This window comes from Harpia harpyja, chromosome 5 (assembly GCF_026419915.1).
Source record: "Harpia harpyja isolate bHarHar1 chromosome 5, bHarHar1 primary haplotype, whole genome shotgun sequence".
NCBI classification, from domain to species: domain Eukaryota; kingdom Metazoa; phylum Chordata; class Aves; order Accipitriformes; family Accipitridae; genus Harpia; species Harpia harpyja.
The window spans coordinates 19,868,540-19,894,350 of record NC_068944.1 but is presented as its reverse complement, the minus strand read 5'-3'; the positions used below and the strand labels follow the sequence as shown (position 1 = coordinate 19,894,350).

Genomic DNA, 25,811 nt, shown 5'->3' with positions numbered 1-25,811 from the left:
CAACAATGTGATATCCCATGAAAACTGAGAATTCACCAAAAGTGAGCCATTTGCAAATGAATTCACCCTATCCTAATAACTACTTGAAAACAAAGAATGGGAAAAAAGTATTTTTTGTTAGCCTGAAATATTTGATTTCAGTATTTCCTAAAATGGCATGTTTCAATTTTTTTTTCACTTCAAAGTGACATTCTGTCTCATTGTTCTATTAAGAATCATAGAATCATTTCGGTTGGAAAAGACCTTCAAGATCATCGAGTCCAACCATTAACCATGCCCCCTAAACCATGCCCTGGAGTACCCTGTCCACTCGCTTTTTGAATACCACCAGGGATGGTGAATCAACCACTTCCCTGGGCAGCCCATTCCAATGTTTGACAACCCTCTCAGTAAAAAAATTTTTCCTAATATCTAACCTAAATCTCCCTTGCCTCAACTTGAGGCCATTTCCTCTTGTCCTATCTCCAGACACCTGACAGAAGAGACCAACACCCACCTCACTACAACCCCCTTTCAGGTAGTTGTAGAGAGCGATAATGTCTCCCCTCAGCCTCCTCTTTTCTAGACTGAGCAACCCCAGATCCCCCAGACGCTCCTCATAAGACTTGTGCTCAAGGCCCCTCACCAACTTGGTTGCCCTTCTCTGGACACGCTCCAGCACCTCAATGTCTTTCCTGTAGTGAGGGGCCCAAAACTGAACACAGGACTCGAGGTGCGGCCTCACCAGTGCCGAGTACAGGGGGACAACCACCTCCCTGTTCCTGCTGGCCACACTGTTCCTGATACAGGCTAGGATGCGATTGGCCTTCTTGGCCACCTGGGCACACTGCTGGCTCATATTCAGCCGGCTGTCAACCAGCACCCCCAGGTCTTTCTCTGCCGGGCAGCTTTCCAGCCACTCTTCCCCAAGCCTGTAGCGCTGCATGGGGTTGCCGTGACCGAAGTGCAGGACCCGGCACTTGGCCGTGTTAAACTTCATAAAATTGGCCTCAGCCCATCGATCCAGCCTGTCCAGATCTCTTTGTAGAGCCTCCCTACCCTCAAGCAGATCGACCCTGCCTCCCAACTTGGTGTCGTCTGCAAACTTGCTGAGGGTGCACTCAATCCCCTCATCCAAATCATCAATAAAGATATTAAACAGAACAGGGCCCAACACCGAGCCCTGGGGAACACCACTTGTGACCCGCCGCCAACTGAACACTATCAACATGAGAAAGAAGTGTTTTATTTTTGTCAAAATAATTTTTTGATTGCCACCATCTAATATTTTTATTTTTCCTCTGCACAACTCAGTTGAATGTTTCTTTCCATTGCATAAGAGAAAAAATATTTGAAACCACAAAACTGCTTCCTTTGGGGTAGGAGAAGACAGGCAGAGAGGAAATCCCATTCCTCCGACCTCCAGATTTTGGCTTGGGCTATTTCTTTCTTTCTTTCTTTCTTTCTTTCTTTCTTTCTTTCTTTCTTTCTTTCTTCTCTAAAAGACAGTTCTCTTGGGGATATTAAAAAATTAAAACTGGGTTTTTTGGAGCTAGACTATAAACTAAGTAGCCTATGCTGCCCTACAGAATGGAGTAGAAGGACTCAAGGGACAGACTTTGGCTTGAAGCTGGCTTTACAATCAAGCAAGCCAGTCTAATAGGTCTGGAAGGTCAGGCTCCAAGAGCATCAAAGCCTGCCGTGCCCATCCCGTGGGGAGACAGAAACCTGTGTCTAAGTTTCTGTTGCTGCTCAAAAAGTTTTGGATAATACAAGAACTACTGGGAAGCATTTATCTTGTGAATTTGCCTCTTCATATTTCCTTTCTTTTCCCCTACTCCCCACTTATCTATTAGGATTAGACATGAAGACAGTAATTCAGAACTTTGCTGGCGACTCACTAGGATGAAATGGTTCTTTAAATTAAGCAAAAAACACAGAAAAAAATCAGGCGTTTTCAAACCATCAATCCAGGGTGTCAAGACAAAGTGGAGCCAAATTAATAGCTCACTGAGAGATGAAGTGTCTTGCTCTCCATAATTCATTCCTGCCTTCTCTCACTTCCATCCATGTATACTATCCACTCCCTCCCTGTTATCACCACAAACACGAGACTAACTGTAAAAAAAAAATTGCCCAAACTCACTATGACTGCAAAAAATTACCACTTTTATGCTGGCTTAGCCTCTTGCCATTTCAGTGAGCTGAACTGGTTTACCCTTTGAGGAACTGAACGTAAGACCTGGCACACGGGGAGGAGTGGGAGTCTGCAGCTGGGAGAAGGTGCCCTCTCCTTGCAGTGATGGTGAGTGACATTTTAGCTCAAGTTGTACAGTGAAACTGTACCTGCACACACAGGGAAACTGGGTTAAGCGCTGGTATCACCAAATTGTCCATTTACAGCAAATGCTGGTTGTGGGTGTGTGTGTGTGGGGTTGATAGCTCTCTCAGTATATGTATCTCCTTTGGTTCTATGAAATATTTTCAATATTCTTTCTTGCTAGCCAATATAGGACCAAGCTGTATCAACTGAACTTGCAGGTATATTTTCACAAGGTAGTATGTCAGGAGAGGGCACAACTTAAATATGGTAGAAGATTTTGAAGGTGATTCTTTATTTATAGAAAATTATGAAGAAAACTGAGCTATACTTACGAATACGGTAGCCTTTAACTGTACAAGCCAGGCTAAATGCCTGAATCAACCAGCAACTGTTCTTAATTAATGATTCAATGTAGCCACATGCTCCTATCTGGAAAGTAAAAGAACAGTTTCATATAACAAAACATAGCAGAAATAAACATAAGTATTGCACCTCTTTACATTACAGGAGAATACTGTGACTGCCATTGGCTGTATTATATCTCATTAGTAAAACAGAGATTAGAAGAAAGAGGTCTCTTTACCAGTGACACGCATCACTTAAATAGCAAGAATTTGTTCTTTTGACAATCAGTGAGATAGGAGGTATGCGGGTTTTGTTTGTGTTTTTGCAGAGAAAGTGATATGTCTGGCACATGATGCAACGTGACAGCTAAGCAACTTTTATAAATCACTGACTTAATCTTGCAAACATACATGGACAAGCTTAACACACACGTAGCTCCACTAAATTCCCAAGCATAAAATGAAGCACATATGTAAGCATTTAGAACATTTGCAAATTCAAACCACCCATAAATCAATTTTATTTCAGTACAGTGACTTGTATAAATGTAAAGAGAAAAATGTCTGCTTTTTTCAGTCCAGCACTAAAAATGTTCAAAGCTAAAAAGCAATTGCCAGGAATAAATCTAAATTTATCTTTCAGAAAGATTTAAATTACTGGCTTGTCTCAATCACCTATCAGTGCCACTGCAAGAATCCACTCTAAAGAGTTAATTAACGTAAGAAAATCTTTAATATTTTGCAGAAGAATTTGACATTTAATTATCAAATATATCTGTTTTCACCTGAATTTCACACTAGTTCTGAAGAAAACAGGAATACAGTTTGTAATTTTGTAGTCAACTTTGCTAATTACATTATATCACACAACAACTGCATCTAGTACTAGGCTTGAAAATTCTGGTTTTAAAGAAAAGGTTTAATTAAATGTGCACTATTTATCGATGCTATGACTAATCTTGCACTTCTTACTCATTTCTCACTCCACTGAGATTTTCACAAGACTTCTAAGGAAAGACTTTACTAGGGAAAGAAACCAGAACCTTGCCCTTTGAAAAGAGCTTGCGAGCTTTCACAGAGCCCGACTGAATACAAGGGTGCACATTTTCCTATAATGTAAATGCATTACCATTCCCTGGATATGCACTTGCGGTTTCTGAATTAAAATGGAGCCTGCTTTGTGCTTGCAGAAGGCTGTGGTCCTGAAAAAGGATTTTTAATGACCACTCAATGCACTGTGCACACTTCCAATGAAACCAAAGCGCTGAGGGCAGAGGAGAGACAGCAGCTACTTACTGAGAGGATGTTCTTCATTGTGATCACGAAGACATTGTAGGCAATCAGCCAGTCCCAGTAACGCAGAATGCTCCTGATGGGCTTCAGCAACAGATCTCCACCAAAGAGAAGGAAATAAAAGCAGGCTACCAAGTAGCCCATACAGAATATGCTGATCCTCGTGGTTCCCGTTATGAAGATTATAGTAAGCACAAACCAGAAGAGGTAACTAAATATTACCACTTTATACATATCTAAGTAGGACCTGGAAGGAAAAGAAGGAGAAAAAGTAACCATTTTTGAGGGCAATGCTACCTTTCCTCTTTCTGCACTACCGGCTGACACTCGTGCCTAAGGTCTTCTGAGCATTCTCATTCCGGTTCAGCATTCGTGCTCCTGCTCAAGATTAACACCAAAGTCAGTGGGTCTTAGCTCATTCATGGGTCTGCCTGCCTCATATGCTCTATTCTAGCTCATTCCTGTGCATAAGCACCTTGCTACATCTGGTCAGGGCACTTTGCATCACGCAGGATCAAGCCTTGTATCATGAAAGGGGGGAAAACATGTTCTTACCAAACTTCATGATAGAGTGATATTATCTGGCAATGCTACCTATGCAATTTAAAAGCTATCTGAGATTATCTTTTAAGAAGTCTGAGCAATATTATAGCAAATGTATCTTAAAAAGCCAGCTACAGTACTCCACTGCAAACAATTCTGTATTTATTGATGACTTCTAGGGAATTCAGTCTGGTTAAAAGCCTATTTTTCAAAGACAGCTACTAAAAATATCTTTCTCCAATGGAGATGAACTGTAAAAGTTTTGAGGGGTAAAAGGTTTCTACAGAATGTAAATGTGATAGAATTTACTGAAACATTTGCCAGAAAGCTACGAGACAGAGCTATCTGAAATCAGCCTGGCCCACAGTGGGAAAGAGTGAGAAACAATTTGGTATTTTCAGATTCCTGAAAATCTTGACTTAATATTGACTCAGTGAGCTTTCAGATAAGAATATCTGCCAAAAGCAATACCAAATATTGCATAGAGCTAAACACTGCAAAACCAACTAATTCTTAGCTTCCCCCCATTTAGTGTTTTGATTCCAGATGTAACTGTGTTTTCAGGGTCTGTTCACCCAGGCTGTGAAACTAGATTTGTCAGGAAACCAGGCAGGGATACAGCACTATAGGAGTACACAGATACCTAAGCCAAACCACGTAAGGAGTAAATGAACTAAATGCACTGTATGAAGCCACATAAAAAGGCCCCTGCTGCTTGATGTTCTCAGGCTCAGAACTTTCTAGGAGTATGTATTTATAGCCCTACATTTATAGGCCTGCGTTATACATTTCACTTGCTGAAGCCAACCAAAAAGGCATTTAACGAAAGGTAACAAGAAAGCTCCTTTATGTTTACTTCCCACAAACATTTAAGAAATTTATGGACTACTGCCTGTGAAGTCTAGAAATGTCATGACTTTAGAGATGCTACTGGGTTTTGGGTGATAAAACATTAATGAAGGATCAATACACACTGGGAAAATAAAGAAGTGGAAGCCATCAGTTCAACAGGTCTTCACTAACTTAATATGCACTGGAAATGGTGCTCTCACTGTTTCTCCAGAACAAATGACCATAATATTTGGTGTTCCTTTAATAATCACTATTGATGCGTGGGATGGCTAGGAAGAGATCACCTTCCTCACACTGCTCTAACAATTGCAATATTTCAAAAATATTGCCCTCTGCTACCAACAAAATGAATCAGCATCTTTTGAGAAAAGCCCCAGATGGAACTGAATTGATCAAACAAACAGCAATATCCTAATACTCTTCAATAAAAATGGACTCTGACTCTTAAAGACAACTGGAACTGGCTGGATTCAAACCTTCCAACATATACACATGGCATTTGGTTGAGTCACAGTCAACAGTTATAATGATATAGGTAGGTTGAGTGCTGTAAGAGCAGGAATGAAGATGTGTCTTGGCAAGGGAGTTTTCAACATATTGCCTCTCAAATCACTCGACACATTCTCAGATGCAAATGTTTAAATTCTGTCTCAAACCCCAGAAAGTTAGGAAGTGAGGAGTTTCAGTTCCTTGCTCTGGAGATTGTAATGCAACAGTGGGAGACTGAAGCACAAAGCCACTCCAACAGCCAAAAAGACCCTACACAAACCCAGGTCAGTAAGGGTGCTTACCCTCTGTTTGAAAACTTCTTCATAGACAGCACAAAACGCTTAGTCTTGCATAGCATATACCATATTTTATGCTTTCACTGCAGACCACACAGATCATTAATTTAATGCCATGTAAACCTTCCAAACCTCATCTTCTAAGTGGTCTTTAAATCTGCATCCAGTCACAGAAAGCAGAGGCCACCCTCAGGATGTGGTATTTAACAATACACCTAGGAAATCTGAGCAGCTGCCTCCCAAGGGGACCATCCTACTCCCCTTCATCCCCTCAGCTCTGTATTCCAGCCCTTTCTTTGGCTTTGGCTCTTTGAACTGGTTTCAAGAAGCAAATTTGCAAAAGCCTATTTATTTTGGGGGAGGACAGAAGGAAGAGATACTTTTCTGTCCATTCAGCCTATGAACCAACTCACTGCTGGTGTGATGATTGCAAAGGTGGGAGACTGTAGCTGGAGGCCAGGAATACAGCCACAAGTCTGAGGAAGGTTAGCCATTACACCAGTGTACCAAGAGCATCAAACTATGGCTTTTGGTAACATGATAACCTCTGAATGAGAAGTTATCCAGAAGAAGCCTGAAAGATGAACAAAAAATAAAAAATGTTGATTTGCCAACTGTGTTATTGGCAGAACCCACTGATACTCTGGATAACATTTTGGAAAAATTTACCATATCACTTTGCTCAAAACCAAAGAAGACAAAGTCTGAAGTTCATTCCACCCATCCATCAAAAGTATTGTAACCTCAGATGGCTCTCCATATCAAATGATCTGCTTTTCTCTACTAAAGCTTCATTAGTCTTATCATGATTGCTTCAATATTTTATTTCCACAGGAATTAATTTTTAACTGTAATACAATCCAGTCAGTTGCAAAAAGATTGCTCTAGGTGTAGTTGTTTTCCCGGTATGCCCAATAATGTGTTTGGCTGTGGCCAGTCCAGTGTCCGGACCTCTACCTGCAGGCACTGAGAGGTGCTGATGCTGCAGCTGACAACCCCTTTGAGGAAAGCTGTTTGTCCTCAGCCAGCACTTTGAAGTTTAGGGAAAGAACACACTTCTGCTTACACGCCAGTGAGAGCCTGTCGTGCTGTTGCACTGACCGATATAGCTCAATGCTGCTTCATGCTGGAGGAGCTGCTGTTATGCAGCTTCATTGCCTTCCCTTATCAACCACCTGTTTTGCTTTGAGTGTGGCTACCCCACCTCCATATAACCCCAAGACTCTTCCCACAGCCCTCTCTGATGACTACCCTGTCCCTCTCCTCCAGGCATGTTATCCCTAGATATATGCATTCTGTAAGCTACCCCTACTCCCCAGATTTCTTCTTTCTTTCCCCTCTTCCCTCTCTCCTATTCCTTACATTCTTAGCAGCCTGTGTGACCCTGCGTCACAGTCCATTTCCCCTTCTAATCCCAACATCGCTGATTTCTCACCAAGCCTCCATCCCCAAAGCCCTTCCCTGTAGCTCTATTTCAGCCTTCAGAAGGCCGTTTCATTGATTTTCCCTTTGCCAATAGCAACATCGAACCTTCTGAAAATTAGCTCCCTTATTTCAATGGACTTCTTCAAATTTAGTGCTGTGGATCGTATAGGTCTTAGCCTCTACTGTTGTTGTTGGTCAAGCCCGCTCCAAGGACTGATATTCTCTTACTCTCATCAGTGAGGTCCTTCCTTCATGCTTCCATCTGCTTTAAAAATTCCCAAATCCAAAGCTGTGTTATTTGTTGAGGATCATTTTATTAGTAACAAAATGTTTATCTGCTTTGTACAACAAATATGACAGGAAGCCTGTAATGATGATTTGCAGATCCTCTCTCACTAACCTAATTTAGAAGAAGTGTAGTTCCAAGAAAGGCATTACAGCAGCCTTTGAGAGACTTCACCTGACTCACTTGGTGATGGTTCCCAGGGTGCAGGTATTAAAGGGTGAAGTTCAATGACTGGCTGTTCATATTGTTTCTGCTCTTAAGAGAAAAAAAGTATATTATGATCCCAACTTTTTCCCTGTCAATGTCTAGGAGAACGTCTGAAAACTGCTTGGGAACTGAAATGAGAATTTTCCAGCATTAGAGACTGTGGGAAAGGATTATGCTCAGTGAAGTCGCTTTAAATCCTGTTTCATTTTAAAAGCTCCTACGTTTATTCTTCATTTTTATTTCTGTTTCAAAGCCCTTCGGTTATGCTCTCCCTTGGGGTCAAGCACATATCCCCTGAGAAATCTGGGGGTGGAAAGACAAGAAAATTTCAGGAAATCTCTTCCTTAGACTGTATTTATCATTGTTGAACTCAAGTATTTCTCCAGAGAGAAGAAAATCAAGCATTTGGAAATATGTTCTTTTTCTGCCACTGTTTATATTGCAGTTAAAAGCTTTTTATCCGTGCCTTCTAGAACAGTGACCAACTAGCATCTTCTCAAGTGAAGAGACACTTCAGAAAGGGTGCTTCAGTCTGCAACTGCCGATTCTTTTACATGGCAGCAAATACACATTGGGCTTCTCAGAAAACACATGAATACTAAGCACTCATTTTTTTTATGCTTTGTAATTTATTCATAACCAGGTTGTCTTCACTTATTTGTTTGGCTTTTTCTGACTGACTTCTGGAGAAATGTCATTTTTTGTTTCACTTGCTTGGATAAGCTTTGAACCAAGTTCTTGTCCATGTTACTAAATGTTTAGACCATTCTGAAACTTCTATGGCAAAGTGCAAGAAATGTTTTTAGACAAAGCCCTTTCAGTTCCAAATTGTCTTGGGTGGAGGCCAGATACATACATTTTCTTCTGAGGTATATCTTCAGTGGATTCTCCAGAGCTTGAGAATCCTTCTTCTTAAAGATTTATAATCCCTAATAAAAGATTCAGTCACTTTAAGAGACTGTCAGCCATTCTCTGGTGCTTCTTTGAAGCAAATTAGGCATTTAAGATTGCATATGTGCAGTGCAACCTCTCAAAAATAACATCATCTAAAGCCTGGGAAAATCTGCATTGTCATGAAAGCATTGAAGGAGATACTTAAAGGCTCAAAGAAAGGAAAGATACCATCAAGAGCACAAGATCTATTATGCAGTTCATACTAAAGGAAGGTCTGTTTATACCTATATACACCATTCTACAAGTATGTTCCCATTACAGATTCAGGAAGCTAACACTACAAACAAAAAAAGAGAAGTTACAGCTTACCTGCCTGAGCATCTACAAGAAAGGATATCATAAACAGGAATTTCCTCTGTTCGTGAAATTAATGGATTTTCTATTCATTTGATGGATTTTTCAAACAATGTCCCTGTTCTGTTTCATTCTCTGCCTCGTTCTTTTCATTCTACTTCTTATTCACACAATATAAAACTATCACATGAAACAGTGGTACAGCTTTCCGTATTTAGCTGGAACAATTATAAAGTGATCACAGTTTATTTGTTCAGCTCACCACTACTAATGGGATTCTTTGATCTGCTGTTTTTTTGTACTCTCCTCCAGCAATATTACTTACTGCTCAATACAAGTTGCAAACTCCCAATTAAATGGTTGCATATCGTTAATCATCTATACAGAGGTCTATTTTGTCAGCACATGCCAAGCAGTGTGTTTGAATGGATGCGATGCCACCAATGACTTCAAGCTGATGCATACCATGCATATGAACCAAAACACAGAACTTAACCCAAAGGATTGTGGAGAGGCAGCAGGCCAGTTCAGCTTGGACTTTGCTTTCCATTATAAACCTGACTCTGATTCCCATCCAAAATCTTCAAAGGACATCCTCTGTGCTTCAAACTTTTCATGCTTGGCCATTTAGGAATATCTTCTACAGATGACCAGAAATACCTGTCAGATTCTGGAGAACTTTGAAAAGATGCCAAAAGAGGCTGTTTAAAAAGCAGTGATTTTCTTGCCTCTTTTTCCCTTCTGAAGATAGCCTTAAAACACATTCTTATCATTAATGAGTTTTTTTCACAATGATTTTCTTTTTTTCTGAACTAAGGGGGGAAAATTCGATCTTTTCTTTCTGGTGTCACCAGTGATGGCCTTTGCCAGTGACCAATCACATCAGTGGGCCTGATGCAACTGCTCTATTAGCTTTTGCTAAGATGGACACCACTGCAGTGGCAAGAAAAAAACCTCAGGCAATCCCCCCTACACATTCCTCTCAACCAAACCCTATTTGGCCGATGTCTTTTGGAAAGCATCCCCACTTAATGGAGCATTTTGAAGAGAGATTATGACTTCTCTCTTTCTGCTTATGTTACTGGACCTAGAGCACTGGGTCCACTGTGTCGACTGGAAATAGTCAAGGGTGAGAACTGTTCACCCTTTGCCCATGAGTGACTATAAATCTCTGGATAAATGAGTCAATTGAATGTGTTTCAACGGTCTCCTCTTCAAAGCTATTTCAAGATAGATTTGGCCACCATTTCTAACAGAAACACCAGGATCAGCTTAAAGATCTCGAGAAGGGCTTCTGGTGACAGCACTTCTCTGGTAAAAGAAAAGTTTATGAGCAAAAGGGAGATTTTGCTAGATATTAGTTCAATTTTTTTAAATTCCTTTCACATTCAGACAGCTGTTGGTAACGTGCATTCACAAAACAAACACCTAGTCTGACAAAACACAATAGCTAAGAAATTTTACTCTTCCCATATATTCTTGTAATACTGCATCAAACTTTCAGAGACAACTTCAATTAAGAGTATGCCCAGCACAACTCAGAAGAGCTGCGCTTATCTGTGTTTGCTGAAATGATCACATAGGGGTGGCTCCATTGTTTGAAGACCATCCAGAACAGACTGTCTCAGGCTCTGCCCCCTTTTTATATTATTCACTTTCTTAAACAACCTTACATGCCATGTTGAGAAACAGGAAGACATGCCAGTTGTCCTTCCAAAACACTTTTAAGGTTCTTATGCCTAGATGAAATAGCATGAAGGACAGTCTCTTATATTAGAGTATTATTTTGATTGTACTTAGATAACAATTCAGCAGGACATGAATGATGACTTTGTGGGATTAAACATGTACATGGGCAAGTTCGGACTACAATGGATTCTTGCTAACATGCCTGTGTTTTGGGGGAAGCCACCAGACTGCTGAAGTCCACCATAAACACTGCCCCACAGGGCATTCATGGAGGGAATACATGCTTTCAGGCAAATTTATCACTGAATATTGCTCTGGGGAGAACTTAAAACAGTCAGCAGTGTTAGGAAGACTTGTTTTCATCTGCCCTCTTCTAAACCAGAAGCTAATTGCTCAGAAGCTAACTATCTGCTGTCTCATACAGCAGTGAAAGGTATGTCATGAGATGGGAACATACATGAATATAAATTCCAAGTAAAATTGGAATCTGTAAGAGTTACTTTCACACTAGAGAACTTTTACAAAAAGGAAGTGCTGTTATTTTCTATGTGTTTAAGATTCAGTTCTTACCGGCAGTGAATGAAGTCAGGAACAGGATTATGCTGGCTAAAAGATGCTGCATCAAGGTTCATGCAAATTTCCACATTGTCTCCAGCCATGATTCGTACTGCAGCTTTATTTTCATCCTCAAATGTCTGCCTTTGTAAGGACGCACACAGCAGCAACATGAAATCATCTAGGAGAAAGCAGTGGTTGCAAGGAAAAATTCAGTAGTAAACTTAGGTGTAGGGAGTGGTGGTGATATGCTACGATGTAGTTACCAGACTGTTTTCCCACACTTTAAACCTCCAAGATTGTGCTATTTTCAACACATTTAACACAGATTTGAAATTTATTAACTTTTTTTTTTTTTAATCTGTCTTCTTCTACAATTTTTACTGAGAAGAAAAGGGGAAATAATTCATACTTTTTGATGCCACTTCATTAAAAATGGGATATGGAAAAGCAGATGCAGAAATTACTAATTCTTTGAATTTTTCTACTACATACAAAGCCACACTTAGTATTCAATCCCCCACAGAATATGTCAGCTTGCTACTGAAGAGTAAATAAAGGCTGGCTTTAAATTACACTGTACAGATGTTTTAAGCAAAGGACATGTAAACGCTTCACAACTACGTGCTAAAATGCTTACAGACAAGGAAGACAGGGTTTGGTCTCACAATGAAGTCTGGAAAGTATAACCACTTTATGATGTTGGAGTTGAAGTTGGCATTACCACTTCTCCATGGATAGTCTGTATGACAGAAGCACGCAAAAATGCAATCAGTACTTTATAACAATTACTTCATCCTTTTCTTCTGAATACTTATCAATTTTCCAGCACTCTTCTGTAAAACCAAGCATCAGTAATTGTCCATAAAGGGTAAGTGTCCTTACCTTTACAAGGAGCAGGTGGGATGCCAATGCAAAGGAAGTACTGGAATGTAATGATGCATGCCAGAAAACAGCAGTATTTTGGCCAGATCTCTGCAATAGCTTTTCTTCTACGTCGATACAATACAGCAATCAGCCAGAAGGCATGAATCATGGCATAAAAATCCATTCGTTGACCAATTACATTCACTGACAGAAGAAAACAGGTCTGGAAAAGAAGTAAAGAAATATAAGCAACATTTGCAACCTCATAGCTAGGCAATGCAGCAATGATAAACTATTCTGGATCCTGACAGAATGTTTGGACATGTGCTGGGGCTGACTGCTGGAACCCTGTGCAAACCAACACGCTAAAACAGGTTGTATCTCTCCAACAGCAACCTCCCCCACCCCACCACCCCAAATTTTTTATACTCTTCTATGACTGTCAACTACATGAATACAGCACTAAAGCAGGTTTCCATTATGTGATATCTAAAGATACAGAATGGAAAGAGTACTGTCACAGTAGCCTATATGTGAAATGTTTAATTGTTGCCAAGCAAAGCACATATTACACAGCCATATATTTTGATAGCACTTACAGATGTGAAAAAGAAGAGGAACTATTAAGAATAGCAACAACTAAAGTGTATCCTCATGTGGGAACCAGACGAAAAGAAAAGGGATTTAGACCATACAACTTCTATTGGCTATAGACAAATCCAGTCAATTCCTGTAAGGCAGCTTTAGTTCTCTATTACTATAAAGGCTCTGCATCCCAGAGCATTTCTGTTCTCTGGCTCCACTTAAAGTAGTCCCTTCAGTCAGTGCCATGAAGCATGTTTTCAAACTTATTCAATAATTCATAGTGAATCATTTATTCAGTGCACTTCACTATTTTGATTTTCTCTCTCCTCAGATTAGGTTGAGGTTAAATCTATTTCCTGAAGGAAACAGCTTGCTGATTAATTTTAATTTTTGCTCATTCTTAATCGTCAGACTGGCTGTGAAGTTTACTCTGTTTATCAGTAGCAATGGGTGGTAGTATTTAATAGATAGGTCAAAAGCATCATTATGATTAGATTTGGGATGCATTAGCCTAGGAGTTGCCTTCTTCAGATAGCCATAGAAATTTGTGAAAAATCACTTTCTACAAACATTTTTGAAAGTACATTTCATGTGTCTATGAACAAACAGACAAGGTAAGGGAACAGAGATGAAGCTTTTTCTTTTTTTTTTTTTTTGTTGGCACTTCTTCAGCAATAGCTTGTCTTCAAGGCAGGTTCAATTCTGATGTTTTGCTGCTGGAGTGGGTGAAGCAGATAGAAGGAATACATTATCTGAGCCTAAACCCCAGCAGTCTGGGGCACTGCTGCTGGCAAACAGACAAGCAGATCTTCTAATAAACAAGACACCGACCAGATATTTAGGATACATCATGGATCTTTAGAAAAATCCCTTCTCTCCTTTGTACCTGCCTCTCCTAATTCTTTGTGTGTTTTTTGTCTACTGAAAAGTTCTTTGGAGGAAGAACTTTGTCTTACAATAGTGGCACAAAGCAGCAATAACCTTTGCTGGAGCTCTTGCTCCTGCAGATTGCTAACAGCTATAGTAACATGTACAAAAAAGAAGGATGCATTTGTGCAGCCAGAGGCAAAAGAAGCTTAGAAATGTTTAAATAGAGACAATGGCCTGCTAGCCCCTGCTTTCTTCTGCTGCTCCTGCAGTGCCTGGTTCCCTCTGTGTGTGTGTGCATGAGAGGGTATGCCTCAATTCTGTCCCTTGTCCCAGCTGTTATCCCTTTTTGAGTTATAAATAAGACATACAAAGAAAAGCAAGAGGAAAACCACTACTAGCAGATAGAGAGCAACTGTGGCAAGGTCTAACATGAGTGGTGACTAAGAAGCATCCAGCTGTCAAAACATAGTTCAAGCTAGTATTTAAAAATAACACAATCAAAAGGTTTGGAATGATAGTCTAAAGAAAATTAATATATAGTGATTTACCTCCAACCCAAATTTGTAGAAGAAATAGTTTATGAAATATTTGACACAGTTTACCAGTCCATCATCCAGATGTGCTCTCGTAATATCATGGAAAATGGTTTTCGTCACGGGTGTGGTAAGGTTATTTCGACATCTGTAGTACTCTTGATGACGGTAGATTGTAACTTCAAAAGCCAGAATAGCCAGCATCAGTAAGTTATTCTAAGGGAGACACAATCAGAAGAATATTAAATAAAAATCAAAACCACAAGAAGTTATAAAATTTTCAGATAAGCATAAACCCATGAATACTCAAATGGATGTTACCACTGAGCGCTTCTGCACTCCAGGATGTGCTGACACCTATTCCAGGCTACTGTCACTGAAAAAAAGTAAGGGTCCCACCACTTCTTGGATTTTGATGAAACATACTGACATTTATTAAAAAATACTATAATGAACACTACTTGTGGAAAGGAAGGGGAGGAAAAATGCATTAAACCAACCATGTGCCCTCTCATGTTTCATAGTTTCTCTTAAGATATCATGCTTTGCTTTGCAGGAGATAGAGGATACAAGCATAGACCAAGTCATCTGCAGGGGTTCAGCTGGCAAGCACTAACTTCCTAAAACTGCAAGGATGCTGGGTAGTGCAAAGAGATGCTGGATACTCTTTTAAATGAACAGTCTATCTGCCAGTCTTCACTCAGACACAGCTCCTTCTGTCCCAAAGCCAGATTTACTGGATGCAGTCTTGAGCAGCTCTGAAGTGAGTTTTTTTCTCTCAGGAGGGACATCTGCCCTATGGTCAATAGAAGAGAGGTATTAACCAACTCCAAAAGTCAGTTAAAAAGACCAGCTCAGAGAAAGTCCCTCAAGGAAGCCATAACTGAAGCTGAAGAGGCAATCTCTAGAACTCTGTTCAGTGAGAAATATTTGGACAAGATGTCCTTAGACAGGTGCCACTGGTTTTTTTTTTGTTTGGGTTTTGGGTTTTTTTTGACAAGAAGTTATTTTTGCTTGCTGTTGCTGGGCTTCCTCTTCTTGTTGGGGAGAGTTTTACATAATCCATCATAGATAGGCTCCTCACTTCAACACTTCAGACATTTTGAGTGTCTGTTATTAAAGGGGCATAACAGAAGCACACTGAGACTTGAAGCTTGGGACCTTCAGGTCTAGCACTGAACTGAATTCTTCTATGTAGAGGAGACATTTTATTTGCTAACTCAATGAAAACCCTTCTGGAATAATTTCTAATCCCAAAGTATTATCTATTTATAGCTGTAAAGCTCGTAGCATCAAGCCAGACACCATTAGGCAACTTCACTCTCAATGCAGAACTCTTGGGTCAGTAATTGCTCTTCCCCACATAAGTTCTTAACTGTGGGAGAGGCATGGCTAAGGGAGCGACAGGCAGAGGCACTACCAGGGCCTGATATATTGACCGTCAGAGCTCGGCAGGTCTTCCCTACACAAACAAAACACACAGAGTTAAGCTCTCGGGGAAGAAATGAAGAATAAACCTAGTTAGATCAAAATTTGCTGTTGTTCAGTCAACAAATTTCTGACAACCTTTAACTGTGTATGCAGAATTTTAGAGATGCTTTAAACTAAGAAGAGACGTGCAAGGTTTCCCCTGGGAGTTGGCACATTTTTATTGGAAGTAGGGTTTTTTAATCAAGACAGGAATAATAAAAATATTGCTCACAGACATCAACCAAAAACAAGAAGAAAAACAAAAGACAGCCATTTTCTAGTGTCTTAATGAATTATTCCCTTAACTTATTACATTTTCTAAGCTGTGGCTAAGGAATAAGCACTTAAAAAAATTAACTGCTTATAGCATATACTGTCATTCAAGGCAATTACTCCAATTAGACCTATCTGTCCTTTGGTACCCGAAAGCTATGTACCTCTTAATTACTCAGAGTTCTTAAATACCACATTTCTTAGAGTGTTTTTAACAGATGGTAGAGTCAGAAAGCCATACTTCTACATGCAGATTATCTTAATTGGCCCTGAATCCCTTCTGGAAATGTCCTGTGTAACAGCTATGGCTTTCTGCTGTCTCTTCCCCTCTATATTTCCCTATTATCAATGGCTTGCATTACAATTTTTTTGTGTGGCAGATGATTTATTTCAAAGACATCGCTAATTTCATCACAAATAAGAAAATATCTCAATACAGATAATTAAAGAAGTTACCCTTAAGTACACAAGCAGGGGATAAGACTTCCTCAGTCCAACCCACTCTGCAGGATCAACCGGCCCACTGTAGAGGACTGAGGTCTTGAGTTCTTCTAAATTGACCTTAGTTTCATTCTCTCCTGGCTAAAAACAAAATGCAACGGTTTATAAAAAATGAGGTTAAGGCTGCTTGTGGAGGGAATGATAATCAACAATAATACATCAGGTGAACTGTAGTTTTCAGTACTTGATATGCTTCCTTTTGCTCTTCTTCACTGAAGAAGGCAGCAGTCAAACCTTTTTAATATGCACTTGTACTCACCAATGTACAGTTACTGGAAAAAGTGCTGGGATCAATAGATGTGAGCTGGTACAACATTTTGCAGACAATAATCACACATGTCCAAACAGTGCAGATACTTGATGCCAATGGGCGAAACTGAGCATATGGCAAAGCAAGAGCCCAGGCAATTAAAAACACAAAGTTAAACAGAGACACCTGAAAACATAAAAACAGGATGGAAATTACATGGAGTAACAAGAGAACTGAGAAAGTATGACCTTTCCCATAGTAATTAAAAAAGAATCATTCAAAAGAAAGGGACATAGAGTAACTGTGAGAAAAATACTGAAAAAAAAATTACAACAATATTCACAATAACAGACACAAAGTGGTAGGTGAAGAAGGAAAAACTTAATAGTCGGTTTAGGAAGAACGTCATCTCCTACGTAATATTAATACTGTTAGACCCATAAAACTGCATACCCACCCTATAAACAGACATGAAATACAAAGGCCCACATGCTGGTTCTGCTGCTTTAGTACACATGAAACAAAGAAGATGACACAGATCTGTATGTCTGTGGAACCCACCTTCATGCTCTTGACCATTTTCCTCCCAAAGATGTGAGAAAAAGTATTTTTTATTTTGTTTTCTAGTGAATCCTGTCCTACTACCCTGTTCAAGGAATGGCAATGTCAGGTAGAGAACTCACACTGCCCACACCAAAGGCACGGCTAAAGGCATTGCTCCCTTTTTCTTTAGGTGTAGTTCCACACTCCGGTTTCTTCAGCACCAGACCCAGTTTGAGTAATTTTCCTAGATTTTCCTTCCCAACCCTTTTCTACACCCTCCATCCCTGGATGATGCCCACAGCCAGCTTGACCCAGGGAGGGGTTACGTCTCTTGAGTCCAAAGAATTAGACTAATACAACCTTAATATCTGGAGAAAAGGGGAGGGCTGAGAATATCTAGGCAGGTAGAGTATCAGTGTGGAAGAAGATGTCAAGGCAGGTCCACAGCAGCTGACAAGGCCAGCTGGATCCCACAATTTCAGTGAGGTCTGACATGAGGAAGGCATCTCCCTACACTTGGGTGTGCCACTGCACAGCAGATGCTGACCAGCCTCTACCATGGGTAGCATTTTGACAGCAGGCGTTTACTTGCCTCTTTCACTGTGACCCAGATGATGTAAGAGGAAACAATTTTGATGATATGCAGCTCCAACAGCCACCACACAAAGACTTGCATCTTATGAAAATACTCCAGGAATTTCAAAAACAGCACTGTAAGGCGGTCGATCACCAGATGCCACTTGTTCCTTAAGTCTGCAGAGATGTTCAAGCAGAACCATTGGGAGGAGAAAAACAGAAGGTCTGTGTAAAAATGAATGCTCCACTAGACAACAAGGAGCTTTCTACTTCTCTTCTAGGCCTTAGAGTAAGACAAGGAGGAAGTTAAAGCTGTGGCTCAGTGGTTAATGAAGACAAAATGGGGTTGAGGCCCACTTCGCTGTGGTGCTCTCCCTTCTGACCCACATTCACCGAAAGGATTCCCCACTTCAAAGTGGTGGTGGTGGCTTCCCTTGCTAATTCTGTTTTTATTTCTCTCTAGCAGAGCCCTTCTTGGGGTCCATTTTCCTCCAGTATCTTTGGACCTAAGCTTAGGGATCCCATCCAGGCACTAGATCTGAGATGCTCCAGCCCTGGCCCTTATCCAGCTCAGAAAGAATGGGATTTTGTTTGATGTTTGGAAGCTATGGACCCAGTCTGTTTTCTGAAAGCACAGACTACTGCTATTCAGAAAGCTTTTCAGCCAACCTGGAAGAGATCCATGCACACTAAGAGTAGGATTCTTGTCACATGGGTTTAGACAGCCATACTATAGATGTCTTCGTATGTCACAGTTATCTAAACTGCCTGGCAAACAGCACACCCACCTAGAGTGTGATTTGTGCCCTCCCAAAACAGACATCTAGACCAGGCAAGACAAACTCCGAGCTTTAGAAAGCTAAGATCCTGAAGCTGGGTGAACGTATCCCTTCACAGACAGTATTTTGCTAAAAAAGCCATCCTCCCAAATAAGAGCCCATTGAGCAAGCATGTGGCAACATCTATTACATATGATTATATATGACAATACATATGCTGAACACTGCTCTCTAAGTGCTGTATTTGCTTGTGGGCTGGCATAAAACTGTTTCACCAGGCTGGTATATATTAGTATAAAGTCTTCACACTGTATTAGAGGTTTCAGAAGCATTTTGATTAGGAAGGATTTTGCATGCTGTGAGAACATTCTTACAGTTAACAACAGAGATGGAAACATTTGTAAATGACATCAAAACACATCACTGTTTAAGCTGTAAAAATGCAAAGGATTTACTAGCTTCTGTATGTAATTATTTCTGCTTATCTGGTTATTTTATATATAAAGCAAGCTGAGATGGTTATTCTGTGCATATTTGTGTGAAAAAACACATGCACACTTGTGTGAAAAGCTGACTTTTGGAATACCTGACAAGCAAATTTCAATTTTTTTTTTCTTCTACCCTTTTTCTCCAACCACAACTTAGAAAATGCTAATAAAAATGCTGAGTGATGTAAATGCTATGACTAAATAATTAAATTTGAAAAATTAATTAAGCTATAGAACTCTAATCCTTCATGTGTGCTTTTATAAGCATGAGTGTATTTTCAGAAAGTCTTTTTTTATAGAATTAGATGTTCTCACTCATTCTTTCATTGCATTTATTTTAATTTGCGGTGTTACCACCATGCAAGGTATATCCAGCCAGTGCCAGTTAAGCGGAACAGGGCGGCAGGTAAGGTACGTAGCAAGCTGTGTCTAGCATGTCCAGGCACTACATGGACAGGGGATAAAATATAAGCCTGGCTGCATCCATTGAAAAATTGTACATCACTGTGTAATAAAGTCTGAACATGTTGAAATAATGTTAAAACTCCAGCCATATAGCTAAATAAAAATGATATGACTCTCCGGTAGAAATACATGCACGTACAGCTTAAAGATGGATCACACATGGCAAGGAGCATCTTGTGCTATTGCCAAGCCCCACTCGCTGGGGTGCAGAAGATGGCCCAGGGAGAGGGTTGCAGCTCCCCGCTTTCCTGCTTGCATGTGTCTCTGCACAGGGTAACCTCCAACAGCTGGCCTCTGTCCCCAAGTCTTTTCAGCACGTAGGGATGGCCAGAGTGCATCAAACTCATCACTCCTCATAGACCACATGAGAGCTACCCAAGAAAGGTTTCCATGGCCCATGAACACCTCTATGAGGGAAGACGTTCCAGCCAGGAAAGACAGTTTCAGCTTAGCTCTCCTGGGGCAGCTAAGCCAGGTGTGCTGCTATTTTGCCTTGACAAAGACCCTGTCGCTATTTATGAGTCACAGTCCTGTGAATATTGGCATGAGCAACTAAATCTGTGGTAAGGCCATTTCCAGACAATACAGCTTCCTTGAGTGTTAAATGCCCTTCCCTGGTTTTCACTCACGGCTCATATTCCAAACTGAGTTATGGAAATAATTCATGTTAGGAGTTCATCCTAGCAATATCAAGGATGACAACATCAGCCTTACCCACATCTGCCCTTAAGCATTTTTATGTTCATCTGGCATCAATTACACACTCCATATTCAGAAGTGAAAAATATGACACTAATGTGCACATGAATAATGAAGCAAAGCCATTGGGACTTCTGGAGTGGAGTGCCTTGAAAGCATGCAGTATCAGAGATTAAATATGTATGTGTATTTTCTTTATTATAAAGAGATTTCACTCCAAAGGAGTTGTTAGGATTTGGGGTAACCTTCTATTAATCCAACCCAGACCACCTAAGAGAAAGAGGTGGGGTTTCTTTTGTTTTCATCCTCTTGGCATCCAACAGATACAGTATGATTTTTCCCTAGAAGAGACTATAGCCTCTTGAATAATTGACAAGTAGCCATCTGCTCAGTTCAGGCTCTTTTGGCAAAGACTGTATGTAAAATTAGAAGAAAAACCTGATGACTGAAGTGAGCAGGGATGACCAAGAATGAACCGTCTGTTGCCACTGTTAACTAAGGCTGAGGAAGGCAAAATTTGCAATCTTCAGAGCTTACCTGTAGTTTCTTCTTCCTCTGATTCACTGTCTTCATCATCATCATCTTCCTTGTCCTCATCTTCCTTTTCTTCTTCTTTTCCTTTTTCAACCCTCCCTTTCCCTCCCTCCCCCTCTGGCTCTTCCATTCTTTTCTCACCAGCCTCTTCCAGCATTTTATCCTCTTCCTTTTCTCTGCTGGCTGTTAAATTCATCATAGTTATGTCAGGCAGGCTTCCATCTTGGTGCACCAGTCTGTTGGTAAATAGTAGCATGTCAGCAGGCTCAGCAGTAATGACATTGTAGTCTTTTTCAAGATGTGTAATTAGAAAAAATAAACCGTTCATGGAAAATGCCTTAGAAGTGGAAAAGTTAATGATTCTGGTACTTTCTCCAAACACACACTGCAAATTGAGTTGGAATGTATTAGTAACTACTTCTCACTCAGATACTAATGGTTAGTTAGTAATGAGTGATATTGACACTTAAACTTGACATTTTCCCCACTGGAGAAAATGGTCAGAGTTTAAGATGTAGAAGCATGAAATGACATTGTTTAAGAGGAAACATTTCATGACTTCATAGGGGACTTACTCATTTTGGTGGTTTGGTATTTTTTTCTTGAGGCTGCTCAAAGTAATTGGAACAGAAAGAAAAAGGGAGATGAGAACAGAGGGGTTACAGAAGAGGTCATTGACAAATATGTCATGCTACATCACAAGTCATAAAGCATTCCCCTGCTCCATCTGCAGAAGCCTTCTGATGCCAAGAGCATGCCATCATGACATTCACAGGGCACTTCTATAAAGAAACATGGAATTGCAGCACAGATGGACAGGGGGCAACCTATTTACACCAGTGCTAAACATGGTCAATGCTGTACCATGCTGTCAGTAATGCAGCCGAATCATGACAAGTATCTGACTGATTACTGTAAATACATTTCCACCATCTTCCAGTTGAAAGATGCAGCTGGGAAGCCAAGGAATTTCCCAATTTTCTTGCAGCTATAGCTTTGGGAACAAATGAAAGCAAAAATTCCATGGCTGTGGCTTCAGTATATTTTATCATGTCTGTCTTTGATAGTGCCATTCATTCTCTCTCTCTTTTCTACATCTCTCAGAGAATTTTTCTTAGATTTCTAACTGCCTCTTATTAAATCTATTTGTAATTTTCAGACTACTGAAACTGGGATACAACTGATTTAACATGGAAATGGTATTTCTCTATTACCACAGTGCCAATTTTTCTGAGATTTATTCAGCATATATCTTTTCTCTACTGAGAAAAGAGACATTGTCTTATGGCTTCAGGTATTTTCTTTTTTCTCCCCCAGCTGTGCTGTTGGGACTCACCTCCCATATTTGCAGAAAACCCACTTTTCCTAATTCCCTGATCCTATGTCTTTTGCTGAGCACAGAGCTTACTACCATAAATAGCCCCTTTGAATAAGACTTCTTGCAATAAGGTCTCCCTTTGGCAAGTACGTATCTCTATGATCAGGTCACTAAATGTTTAGTTATGCTATTGAAATTACTACACTCAGCATACTTTCAAGCACCTGTTAGACTGTTTGTGGACTAACGCAAGTAACTTTAATACGCTATAGTACCACCTTAGGGATTTATTTTTCATGATGTGAAATTCTGGCATACTACCATTTAGACAGGAAGTTCTGCCAATTTTAACTAGAATTTTTACAGTTTGAGAAACTAAAAATCTAGATTTAACCATCTGATCATTAAAAAATAAGAGCACAGGCCAAGCAGTTAATGAGAAAGTCAAACAAGCAGAATTATTTTTCAAATATTTGGTAGTTGCAGTTTCTTCAAGATGGAAACTTTGGTGGTTCAAATGAGGGAAAAAATACAGAAATTTGACTACACAGTAAGTAGAAATACCATACTGATTACCAGAAAGCAGAAAACGTGGTTTAAAAGTAGAATTTTAACAAGACAGTTTGGTAGGTTGACCCTGGCTGGGTGCCAGGTGCCCACCAAAGCTGCACTATCACTCCCCCTCCTCAGCTGGACAGGGGGGAGAAAATATAACAAAAGGCTCGTGGGTCAAGATAAGGACAGTTTAATAAAGTGAAAGCAAAGGTCGTGCACGAAAGCAAAGAAAAACAAACAATGTTATTCTCTACTTCCCATCAGCAGGCAATGTCTGGCCACTTCCTGGGAAGCAGGGCTTCAGTACGCGTAGCGGTTGCTCCGGAAGACGAAAATGCCCCCCTTCCATCTCCCTTTACTTAGCTTTTATATCTGAGCTGACGTCATATGGTATGGAATATCTGTTTGGTTAGTTTAGGTCAGCTGTCCTGGTTATATCCCCTCCCAAGATCTTGCCCTGCCCCAGCCTGCCGTTGAGGGGGGCAAAAATGTTGGAGAGACAGCCTTGATGCTGTGCCTGCACTGCCTAGCAGTAGCCAAAACACTGGTGTGTTATCAACACCTTTCTAGCTACCAATGCAGAGCACAGCACTATGAGGGCTGCTATGGGGAGAATTAACTCCATCTCAGCCAGACCCAATACAACAGTCAAGCACCAAAAAAATCTCACTGAATAAATACATTCCTGACTATGATTACTAAAACCCCTCATCATGGATTGGGCGATGAACCTCTGTGTCCAATAATCTGAAAATCTCTTATACACAACAATATATTCAGTAGCTTTGGCTACTGAAAATAGGGCTTTTTGTTCAATATACTTTATTTTCATATTTAAGCTAGCATATATACTAAAATGATATTCAAATCTCTGTAAAATGACTAAAGAATATCCCCTAAAATGACATAATCTAACTTCACATATCTACCTAAAACTCTAATACCAACAGGACGGTCATGTATAAAGAAGAGAGAATGAATTTTCAGTTCAGTTCAAATGTTATGGAGATCCCCAGTTACTATAAATCATCAGAGCCCATTTAAAAGGCAATGCCCCATGAAATGAAAGTATCCACATAATCAGACAGATGTTGCACATGTGTACTTGCATTGATTTTAATGAGGTATCTTCCCAACTGACTTTTATAATGGAAAAATCTACATTCACACTGGTGCAAATCAAGGACTTAATGACTTACCTCAGTGTAAACTGGACAGAAACACAGTAACCCTATAGATTTTGTAGGATAGGACTCATCTTTCTCTTATTCATATAACTCCCGTTCATATCCAGGAGATCCAGAAGGTGATGGGGTTATAAAGATGGGTACATGCAATATATGTATACTTGATAAAGCCTCGGTATGAGCTTAGTTTTCAGTATGTTGGCGCTTAGTTCTAACGACATCAGTAGGCTTGAGCACGGGACCATGTGCTCAGGAGATCCAAGGCTAGATAAAAAGCCCTGCCCACTATTCAGAAAGTTAGTCTACTTGGAAGCTTTCTTCCCAAACTGCCTCATTTATTGCCTGGGTTGGTTTTCCTCTTTTTTTTTAATTTATTTTTTTCCACTACAAGATCACATGCTATCACGTAACAGACAACACTGAGGTATTAGGATATAAAAACTGCACTGGTTTAGAATATCTAAGACAAGCTAGCCATACAGGCTTCACAGCTAGTCAGGTGTAACTTCAGGTTGGAAACCACATACTGGTGGGAAATTATTGAAAATAACACACAGGTATTCTGTCTGATACTTAGGAAGAGAAATAACTAAATAATAATGCAGACAACAAGCCTTGAAGGTACAGCCACTAATGCTTTTAACTGAGAGCATTTCTTACTCTCAAATTCATTAAATAGGGTATCACTAATGAGAAGTGTACTAGTAGATCTAGTTTTAGGCACCAAAGCAATTTCAGATGCACATGTACCCCAGGTACTTGCTGGACTCCTAGTACTTTAATCTATCTGTAATTTGCTAGAGCAGAAGATTAATTAATAACAACTTACTGGACACATTATGAAGCACCTTTTGCCTTTGATAATTTTTTGCAATCAGTTTATGAATTGCTTGAAACTTTCTGGCTCAAAACAATTTCTCAAGTATCTGTCATGCACAGCTTTAGTAACAGAAAGCTTTCTGCTCTGTGGAACATTAGTGACCCATCTCCTGAATATTCGGTATGCAAGATTCAAACTTGGCACACAGTGCCATACCTCTATTGGCAGGACCCTGAGTGCTTTCCCTGCCCTTGCAGGGGGGTTTGCTGTCTGCACCTAAGGCCAGCTGGCTGATACGTGTTGGGGTACATGGACAGGCCAGGAAGCCTCAGCACAGGGGTCCCTCTCCTTTCTTTGGGAGCTGCTTTCACGCCGAGGCCCTCACCGCGACGTTGCAGCTGCATTGCAGCTCTGTCTGTGCCTGGTCCTGTGCCCCCCTGACCCTAAGCCCGACACACAGACTGACTCCCTGCCTTCACCACCGATCCAGCTCATCTCTGTGGACTTGCTGGGAGCTCACCAGGTTGTAGCTGACCCTCATTACCATCTTGGGATCTGATCCTCACCCTCAGTTGCTGGTTCCCATTGCTGACCCCCTGCGGGTGAGAGCCCAGCTTTGCCTCCTCCTGGCCGTGCCCCTCGGCTCCTGGCTTGCCTGCCCTCGCTGCTCCCTGACACGCAGGCTTCTGACAGACCAGGTTTCCAGCTTGGGTGAACTTCTAAGAACCCTGGCCTAAACTATGTGATGACATTTGAAGAAGGAGCGTGAACATGACACATAAATTAACTTCTTGTTAGAGCAGGTAGTCACGAATATCTAAACAAGGGATTTTCTTGGCTTTTAAGTTTACAGCCAGTAGCAACAACAAACTCAGAAGTCCTTCTAAGCTTGGAGCTGATAAACAAAAGCCCACATTTAGTCCAGTCAAATATTTTGAAAGAAATCTACTTTATTGAACAGTTTTCAAG

At 40.4% G+C, this 25,811-nt stretch overlaps 1 protein-coding gene across 1 annotated transcript in view; it reads right to left on the bottom strand.

Annotated features, from left to right (window-relative positions):
• The window catches only part of PIEZO2 (piezo type mechanosensitive ion channel component 2), a 314,868-nt gene that overhangs the window by 56,100 nt on the left and 232,957 nt on the right, over positions 1-25,811 (bottom strand). The window contains exons 19-29 of the mRNA XM_052788207.1: positions 21,538-21,570; positions 20,966-21,198; positions 18,014-18,174; positions 16,888-17,064; positions 16,584-16,709; positions 14,400-14,600; positions 12,415-12,619; positions 12,170-12,271; positions 11,545-11,710; positions 3,943-4,186; positions 2,635-2,731 (exon numbers count right to left, since the gene is read on the bottom strand). Coding sequence (XP_052644167.1) covers positions 2,635-2,731; positions 3,943-4,186; positions 11,545-11,710; positions 12,170-12,271; positions 12,415-12,619; positions 14,400-14,600; positions 16,584-16,709; positions 16,888-17,064; positions 18,014-18,174; positions 20,966-21,198; positions 21,538-21,570 — 1,745 coding nt within the window. The remainder of the gene's footprint in view (positions 1-2,634; positions 2,732-3,942; positions 4,187-11,544; positions 11,711-12,169; positions 12,272-12,414; positions 12,620-14,399; positions 14,601-16,583; positions 16,710-16,887; positions 17,065-18,013; positions 18,175-20,965; positions 21,199-21,537; positions 21,571-25,811) is intronic.